Consider the following 9801-nt stretch of genomic DNA (forward strand, 5'->3'; position numbering starts at 1 on the left):
TACAGGAGCTGTCTTAGTTTAGCTTTCTTGGAAAGCAGACACTGAGACAAGGACTCAGGTGTAGTTAATCATTTGGAAGGTGATCCCAGAAAGGACAAGTGAGGTAGTAGGGAAAGGGAGACAGGGAAGGGGAGGGGAAGCCAAATAAAAGGTGCTTTGATGAGCTTGTGGACACACGAGGTTCAATCCTGCTGGGAACCATCTGAGATACCTTGTGGAATAGACCACAAATAATCCCAATATAGGACAGGAGCCATTCATTTATTGCCAATTGACTGGGTGTTTGGGAGCTTTTAACTCCCCAGCAATTTCAAGTTGTTCTTCCAAGGTATTCTAGAAAGCCCTTGGGCAGAGGAGAGAGAGACAGATGGAGAGAGGCACTTTGTCATGGTCTGCTGTCAGGTTCCTGAGAAGTGTCCACAACCTCTGGTGAACTCAGATGCACCTAAGGACATAGGATAAGGCATTGACCCCTACCACAGAGGCCATGTCTATCTTGTTTATTGCTGCATCCCTAGGGGCTAGAACAGTCCTTAGTCCAGTGGCCTATGCTCAACAAATATTTGATAAATAAATCCTATGCACCTACCAGAACTTGTGCCGGGTACTGGGTAACAATTCCTTTAATTGTGCTCTCCGTTCGGACTGTACTTTCCTCTCCCATCTAGAGTCTGTACCATTCCCTCTGCATCCTCAATCTCTCTGCCCTGTTTTCACCCCATCTGCACAAGGTTGCTGGGAGCTGCTGGAAGCTCACATGGCTGGGCCTTCAGCACTGCTGGATCATCCTGCTGGGTGTCCCTGGCCAGAGGACCCTCCTCGCCTGGCCCCTCCTGGACCCCATAACTGGCAGAGGTGGCACCCACAGCATCTCTGTAGCATCAGCTGTAGCCAGACTCTTGAAAAGTCTCAATCCAAACTTCCAGGGAGTAGAACTCATTTCCCAAGGCCAACCTCACACCCAGAGCTGGGACTAGTGTGAGAAAGTGAAGCATTTGTTTAGAGAGCAAAATATAAAAGGATGCCAAAAAATTCAATAATCAAGATCATATTTTATGCAGCCTTTTTAAAAATCAAAATTCAAAAGTGAACCATGTGTTCAAAATAGCACGATGAACAGATAATAAAATTTAAAGACAGGATTGTATTGCTGTTATTTCCTTTTGCCTCAGACTCCCTATGGCCGAGCATTGTGCCACTACTGGTCCTGTGCTTATCTGAATGTCACGCTTACCGACCCTGCCTGCCTAAGTATTTGGGAGGGAAATATACTGAGGTCTTCAATTCTTCAAATTTACATTAAAAAATGGATTATTGAATGGATTGATGGATAGATACAGGATAGGTAATCCAGCACCATACAATGTGAATTGTTCAAGTTAAGCTGTGGAATTCTTTCACCTTTTCTGTATGTTTGAACTTTTTTTTTTTTTTTTTGTAATTTTGGAGAAGAAAAAATAAAGAGCAGTGGGAAGGACCCCCGAGGCTGGCTCCCCGGGGTCAAAGCAGCTCCACCCCCTTAACCCCTAGGTGTCCAGTGAGGACTTACCGGTCCAGCCAGCCTGCTCCTCCTTGACCTAAGCCTGTCTCTGGCCCTGCGTTTGAGATCCCTGCTCTCCACCAATAGAAAGGCCTGGATCCTCTCCACTTCCTGACTGGTGCCCGTGGAGTCCGGTTGACTCCCTCCTTCCCTCCAAGGCCCCTAAGTGGGGAACATATTAGTCCCTGGGGTAGGATTTGTCATTTAACAAAACATGTCCTATGATATAGCATCCTTCTATGTTTTGGGGGAAAAAAACCCCATCGAAATGTCACTTGAAATATGGAGGACTTGAAAGTAAAGCACTAGAGATAAGCGATCATTATCAACTGGGCGGGGAGGTGAGAGTGAGGGGTGGCAGGGAGGGAAGAAGCATTTAGAAATCTAAAGGTGGAGGGCTTCCCTGGTGGCGCAGTGGTTGAGAGTCCACCTGCCAATGCAGGGGACACGGGTTCGAGCCCTGGTCCGGGAAGATCCCACATGCCGCGGAGCAACTAGGCCCGTGAGCCACAATTACTGAGCCTGCGCGTCTGGAGCCTGTGCTCTGCAGCAAGAGAGGCCGCGATAGTGAGAGGCCCGCGCACCACGATGAAGATTGGCCCCCACTTGCCGCAACTAGAGAAAGCCCTCGCACAGAAACGAAGACCCAACACAGCCATAAATAAATAAAATAAAATAAAAATTAAAAACAACAAAAAGAAGAAATCTAAAGGTGGAGAACCTTCTCTCACCGGTGGGGAGCGAGGCAGGGCTGGCTCGGGACAGGGTGGTGGCTTCCTCCGGGATCTTGGTGGTTCCCAAAGCAGAGAACTGGGTCAGGGTCCGAAGGGCGTAGAGCCAGGATTCGTCGTAAGAACCGTTGGGAACTGAGGGAACCCTGGTGGGGGGTGGGGGGGGAAGGGTCTGGTCCTGAGGTGGATTCCCTTCCTCCTCAATTCCTTCACTGAATGAAACTTGCCGGCCCTATCTGCCTCCCTCGAATTCGGATTGCGAACTCACCGCGGATCCGAGGAGAGCTCAGGAGTTCTTTTCAACTTCTAGCCATGCACTTTGGTGTTGGGGGTAGGAGTCGGAGATGCAGAGATGGGTCGCATCTTCTCCTGCCGTCTATTTCTCCCGTCGGCCTGAATGCAAGTCTGGGGATGGATGTATTGCCCACGAGGGGGCAGGGTTTCCCTTGGGGCTCCTAGGAGCTTGGCTCTTCCGCCTCTGCCTTTCTGGGCCCGCGCAGGGTGACGGGTGGGGGACCCGGGCTCCAGGGAGCTGAGCACAAAGCCGGGAGCTAAGAGGCAGTGCAGCGGCTCCAGGCGAGTCCGCGGAGATGGCAGCCGCTGTCCAGGGCCTGCCTGGTGTCTCATTTGTCCTTTTAAAGACGGGAAGGACGGAGCTGGTGCAGCGTGACGCTCCCTCCTTCCCTTCCACTGCAGAAGTCAGGGCTTTTTCTGAAGGTTACAGACCGAGCTCCGACTCAGATCGTACCCGAGGGTGGGTGGACCTGCGGAGGAGCAGCGGAGGCGGGGCAAGGGCGATGAACAGTCAGTTCTCCCGGCCTGGGAGGCATCAGAGGGCGTAGAGGGACGGGAAACTGAGAATCCTCTGGTCAGCTCTGGATCCTGACTCGCGACAATAGAGACAAAGGGGCATCAGGTGGGTGACAGCGGACATCTTAAATGGTCCGTTCAAATCGTCAGAGCCGCAGGGGGCTGAGGGGACCCAATTTTATCCCCCTTGCGCTTCCACACTTGTTGGATGGCTGCAGAAGCAGGCGGTGCGAGGTCACCTCTGTCGCAGGCACGCGCTCAGGGGTGCTCTGCACACACAGGCGAGCACACGCATTCATCAAAGCTCTCACAAGACACAGTTACAGCCTCCCACCCCCAAGCCCGCACATCTTCGTGTAGGCGCTCTCTCTCACACAAGCACACACTGACCCACGCCGTGGCAGCGGGCAGGGAGGAATGGCCACTGTGCGTAGGCATTCTCCCCATTCTTTCCTATGCTCCCATGGCACCTGGAGAAATCATTCCAAACGAGGCCTCTGCCTTGGTGGGAGAGATCGAGAGCCTCCCATCGTGGCTTCTCTCCCACTGAGAATGGCCTAGCCTTCCTGAGCTCCCAGATTCCATCTGGAGAGTCTGACCATGATCCATACCAATGTGCCCAGGACTGGCGCCCCTGGAAGCAACAGGAGGGCTGCCCTTGCAGTAGGATCTGCATAAAAAAGGACAAGGTCCTCTGGGTAATTTAAGCAAACACATTCTCAAACAGGCTGCTCAAGAAAAGGGGAGGCTGGGACATAAACGGCTCTGCCTGGTGAATCTAAACAGCCAGATCTCTTCACTGTGGCTGTGTAAACCCCACCTTGGACTTGAGGGGGGTTCTCCAGGGTGAGAGGTGCCTGGGATGCTAGGTTGGCAAACCCTGGGAAATACACAACGGCCCTGCTGACTTCCTTTGTAGCTCTCTTCACAGCCGGCAGTCATACTGTGGACTTCAGAGTCCCAATCTATTGCCTGTCTCTCCTCTGCTAGACTGTAAGCTCCAGGAGGGCAGGGCTGAGTTTGGCAGCCTGCACGGTCCCAGACCTGGTGGACTGTCTATAAATATTTGTTGAACAACTCTGTAGGGCTTTTGTACATAAGCAAAACTTTTTCTTCCTCTTTATTTTAGGATTGGAGTTCGAGAGCGTCCACCAAATTCTCAGGTGGATCCAACCCCCGGGGAAAGATTTGCAGGGGGGGAAGCCTAGTCCTGGTGGCTGGGGAGCCAAGGCCACACCGAAACCGTGGGCGCACCACCACGTGCTCCTTTGCCTGAGTCCCCCAAGTACTCAGAAAGCCTCCCCTTGGTGCTGAGCACCCCTCACTCTCCCCGGAGCTCTCCAGGGACTCTTTAACTACAGCTGCTTCTCCATCCCCACTTGCTTCACGGGGTGGGCCAGGGCTGGTTCCCTCGCCACCCACCGCCAGGATTCCCGCGGGTGCAAAAACGCAAAACTGAGACAGGGCCGCGAGCGCCTTTGTTTCTTCTTTATTTGCGGATATAATTATGCACCGCACTCTAAATTAGAGAAAGATTTTTTTTTTTCTGATATACATTTCATCTTATTCACCACGAGCACACCACACGCACAGCAGAACAGTTCCACAACCTGATAAATTGCACAAGATGAGTTTGGATTCCTGAAAACCGGCAAGCAAGCCGGCCCCGCCGGGGCTTCTCGCTTCCCCGCTTCGGCGAAGGAAATCGCCCACCCGAAACGGATTTCCCGGCCAGCCTTTCCCGCTGAAGGGTTGAAATGTCTCCGGAATGGGAATCGTTCTTGCTGGAAATGGCTAGACTCTGCAGATTCCAAGCACTGATGGCTGTGAAATGTGCCCGCAAGGTCAAGTTTCTGCGCCTGCGAGTTGCGCCCCCTCTCCCTCCCTTCCCCCCCCTCGGTGACAGGGACCGAAGTGTCGGGGCCCCTCCTGGAAGGACAGAAAACCCTGCCCACAGATGCGCCGCCGCCTCCCCCGAAACCAGGGTGTTGTGGAAAAGAAAGGACAACAGAAACGCAGACGCAATGGATTGTGGATCCCTATCCCCTCCCGCCCCCAACCCCCAAAATCAGAAACGGGGAGCCAGAGATGTTTAAAGCTTGGCTTCCCAAGCGCGGCTGCAGGGCGCACGGGTTTGTTGGGGGAGGGGTGGGTGGGCAGCGGGGAGAGCGCGGGAGGGTGGCCGGGGCTGGCCCTAGTGCCCTAGTCCTCCGCGTTGGTTCGGTAGGCCTCAATGAGGCCCTCCAGCGAGTGCACGAAGCCGGACACGCTGCAGATGCCGCCGATGACGAAGATGGCGACGTCGAAGAAGACCTGGTGCCACAGCAGCTTGCGCCAGAGCAGGCGCAGGTGGAAGAGGCTGGGCAGCAGGAAGCAGAGGCCGGCGCCCGTGAGGCTGCCGGTGAGGCCCATAAGCAACGCGAAGTGCGGCACGTAGATGGCCATGAGCAGCGTGAAGACGACCAGCGCACAGCGCAGCGTCAGGCCCCACGACTTGAGGCGCCCGTCGCCGCCGTAGCAGGCGGGAAAGAAGGCGCGGCTGCCTTCCTGGAAGAGCGACTTCTCCAGCACCTCGACAGCAGCGAAGAAGGGCAACGGGTAGGACAACAGGGCCTTGGCCACCAGGAAGATGTTGACCACGGCGCGGATGGAACCGGGCAGGTTATCCGTGATGACCTCCTTGGTCTCATCGGCCCAGGTGAGGTAGGCGACGAGCGCGAAGAGGCCTTTGAGCACGCAGGCGGCGATGTGCGTCCAGTTCATCATGCAGTGGAACTCGCTGGGCTGCTGCATGTTGCCCTCCAGCGAAGGCAGGAAGATCTGCGACGTGTAGCTGAACACGATGATGCCAATGGAGATGGGAAACTTCTTGACGTCGATATAGAACTTGACCTTCTCCCAGGCCCAATCGCGCGCCCTCGATAAGCAGTAGGCAATGACCAGAATGTTGATGACGAAGTGGGCCAAAGTGCACAGCAGGCTGAACCTGGACACGGCCTTGAGGTTCTTAAGGAAGGCGCAGGGCAGCAGCGCCGCCGTGGCGATGATGGACCAGGACTTCTGCGACACGGGCAGCCCTGGGAAGCTGTTGTACATGAGGTTGCCGCTCACCACCACGTACAGGATGCAAGTCATCACCAGCTCGATGATCTGCGCCACGTTCACTACGCGGCCGCCCAGCGTGGGGAAGCGCGGAGCGCAGCAAGCGTTGGCGATGGCCACATACGAGTCCCGCACGCGTACCACCTCGCCGTCCTCGTTCTCCTCGTACAGGCATGCGATGAGGATCTTGCCAGTGTAGCAGCACACCACGGCGGCGAAGATGATGAGGAACAATCCCAGGTAGCCGCCGTGCAGGATGGCGTAGGGCAGGCCCAGCACGAACATGCCCTGCGGAACGAAAAGACAACGAGACCCGGGAGCTCAGTGGATGCTGTATCGGAATACGGGGTCTGGGGGAGTGACTTAAGGGTGTAACCGGAAGGGGGCGCTAAGTGTGAACTGGGCCTAAGCCACTGGGAGGAGAGGGTAAGGATAGGCTGGAGTGGAGGTGTAGAGTGGTCTAATGGGGAGCCTGGGTATTGAGTCAGAGGTGGAGAAGGGGGTGTTTAAGGATGGAACTGAGAAGGAGAGGTGTGCTTAATGGCTGGGAGGTAGGGAGGGGGCTGAGTAAGGAGTCAAGCCGCAAAGAGGGAAGGGGTACAAGGAGATACCTGGGGGTGGTTCGGAAAAAGATGAGAAGGGGCTGGAGGGGGTTGACCGGAAAAGGACGAGGAGAAAGGTAGAGAGCTGGGCCTGAGCCACTAGGAAAAGGGGATGCAGAGTCTAAGGTGGGGCTGGAATGGGGTGCAAGGAAGCCAATGAGGGGAACGCAGGTGCCCAAGGGTCGAACTGGAGAGGGAAACCGTTGAAAGCGGCAGCGGGAGAGAAAGGAGACGGGGTAGGGAGGAAGGGGGCCTGAGCTTGGGGCAAGCGGCAGGGAGGCAAGACCAGTGGGAACGTGGGGTTTGCTAGCGAAGGGCTTTGGGTGGGGTGAGGTCAGAGGCGTGGGGACGGGGAGATAGGGTTGGGCAGTCTTAGGGCCAGGCCGAAACTGGGGCGGAGAGACCGATCCCTAAGGAAGGGGACTAAGTGGTAGAGGCGAGCAGGATTAGGGGCCTACGGGGAAAGCGCAAGCGCTTTGTGAATGGCGAACCCAAGCGAGAGTCAATACCCAGAACCTGCGGGAACGGGCGGGCAGAGCTGTGGAAGAAGGATTTAGAATCCACGTAGGGAAGCAAAGCTAACGAAATCCAGGGTTCCCGAGGCTTGCAGGCCTCCAGCCTTCCACCCTGGCCTCCATCAAGGCCTACGGAACGGGGCCTTTAAAGATGCCCCAGGTGAAGTCGGGGGCGGCAACCGAAGCTGGTGCGTGCCCCCGGTCCCCGGTTGCGCTTGGCCGTCCGGCCCGGCCCTGGAGCGGAAGGCGCCTCGGGTCGGGTCACTTACTGAGCAGGGCCCCGAGGAGCCCCGCGGAGCCCGGGTCCCGGGACAACCCCATCTCGGCCTCCAGCTCCCGGGAAACCCACGTTCTGCGCCCCAACGACCTGTGCGCTCCGGGGACGCCGAGGGTGGGAGATGGGAGGCAAGCCGCAGGGCCCGGGGACGCGTGGGGCGGAGGCCCTCTCTGCCCCTCGAGCTGCGGCCTGCTCGCCTTCTCCAGCTCCCGGGGTCGTTGTGCAGGTTCCAAACCCGCTCCCGGCGGAGTCCGGCGCCGCCTGGTGGGGACTGAGGGTTGAGAGTAGGGGTGACGGGGTGGCGGGCCTGGAGACCAGAGGCGGTTCAGAGCATCTGGAGGCGGCTTCTCCAGGGTCACACGCAGAGGAGCTTTTTGCGGTGTAGCCGGGATTTCGAGCGAGAGGGGTGTCTGTGCGCAGGTAGCGCTGAGGTACCAGGGACCATAATGTGCTTGTGTGGTCGTACATATATGTGTGTGTGTGTGTGCATGTTTGTGTATACCTGTTTGTCCCCGACAGGGCTGCACCTGAGAGCGGGTGGATCCTGTATGCATGAGTTTGTGTATGTGTGCATGTGTTATGTTCAGACGGGTTTATGTGTGTGCCCTTGGTATGTACAGGTATGTGTTTCTGTGTGGGGGAGGTGTAGGGGTGTATGAAGGTGCATTTGAGGATAATTCTGTGGTCTATATATAGGTGTATATTGTGTGCACCTGTGACCAGCGTTTCTTCGGGGGAGGGGGGCTGTGGGCATGTGTGCCTGACTATGTGCATGCGCGCTGTCTATGCGTGTGTGTCTTGTGTGTCGGGGGAGGAGACTCCCAGCTCAGATCTTTCCCCCTCTCCTTTTCTGCCGAAAATGCAGCTGTGAATCCATTCCGGAGTCCCAGGCCATACTGTTCCCTCCAATCCTGATTTTCTTTCTCCCTCACCCCTCCCCACTCCCCCTCCTCCTGTTTTCCTCGCTTCGGCAGGGTCTCCGGGAAAGCGTCTCTAACCGAACCTCAGCCTAGCGGTCCGGCGGCCGGGGATGCGGGAGGGGGCCGGATGGGGGGTGGGAAGACACCACCTGGGGACGTAGATCCCCGCGCAGGGCTGGAAGGGATGGGGGCAGGCGAGATTCCTGGTACAGGAAGGGGTCTTGAGGCTGAGATCTCCAGGGGACTCTACTGCGAGTAGAGCCTGGTGCGCAGATCTGGGGGGGGGGGGGGCGGGGAGAGAGGCAGAGCTGGGAATCCCGCGCTCACCTGGATAGCGTTGGTCACGTTCCAGCCCGCCTCCCACGCCGTGATCTTGGGCTTGTCGTGGCCCCCGAACTCGCCACCAGCTCCCAGGGACTGGTCCTTGGAGCCCGAGGGCGGCAGGGGCGCGCCGCCGCCTCGCTGGTAATGGATGTCTCCCTCGACGGGCGGTTCAGCGCCCTCGTCCCCGCAGGGCTCGCCCTCGGTTTTCAGGATGTCCATCTGCAGGCCCTGACGGTGCTCAAAGTCGAGGTCGTCGCAGTGCGCGAAGCCCACCGCCTCCTCGTCGGTGGCAGCCTGAAAACCCATCCTGGCGAACATGCCGCTCACCTTGGCCTGGGACTTGTTGGATACGGACGTGGCCACGTTGGACAGCTTGCTGCGGAGCAGGGTGGCCATGGCGGCAGCGGGGCCCGAGAAAAGGACAGAAGGGGCTGGGGACGCGGGGGACGCACGGCAAGGCGGTGAGGGCCACGGGGGCGCGAGACCGCTATCTTCGCTCGCTTTCCCCGCGGCGCCCTGGGGCGCTCTGGCTCATGACCCCCTCGGCTGGCGTCTGAGGCTCGCTCAAGGCCGACCCGGAGGGCGGGCAGCGGGGCTGGCGGAGCGGCGGTGGCGAGTGCACTGCGGAGCTGCAGCGGGGCGCGGGCTGGGCTGCGGAGGGCGGCGGTGGCGGCGGCGGCGGCGTCAGAGCATCTACGCGAAGCTGGCGCGGCGCCCCCAACCGCGCGCAGCCCAAAGCGCTCCCGCCCCTCAGAATCTGGCGGGGGCGGAGGGGCTGGGGAGGGAGAAACTCCGGGAGGTAGGAGGAGTGAGGAGAGGGCAAGGAGAAGAGAAAGGGGGCACCAAGGGACTCCGGAGAACCGAGATGGGGACAGGAGAAGGGCGCCCACGGAAGGGAGCAGGAGGGAGCGCGTGAAGGAGGGGTGTGGAGGACGGGGTGGGGGCTGGAGTGCTGCATTTCTGGAGGAGGTGCTAAACTC

General features: G+C 58.0%; 1 protein-coding gene across 1 annotated transcript; it reads right to left on the reverse strand.

Moving 5' to 3' along the window:
- Nucleotides 1–5283: 5283 nt before the first annotated feature.
- On the reverse strand, nucleotides 5284–9217 carry SLC32A1 (solute carrier family 32 member 1; the record flags this gene model as incomplete). The annotated part of the gene is made up of 2 exons (XM_079943758.1): nucleotides 5284–6471; nucleotides 8825–9217. 2 exons carry the CDS (start codon nucleotides 9215–9217, stop codon nucleotides 5284–5286), a joined length of 1581 nt encoding a protein of 526 aa, XP_079799884.1.
- Between the last annotated feature and the right edge of the window lie 584 nt (nucleotides 9218–9801).

Source organism: Stenella coeruleoalba, assembly GCF_951394435.1.
Source record: "Stenella coeruleoalba genome assembly, chromosome: 15".
NCBI lineage: Eukaryota > Metazoa > Chordata > Mammalia > Artiodactyla > Delphinidae > Stenella > Stenella coeruleoalba.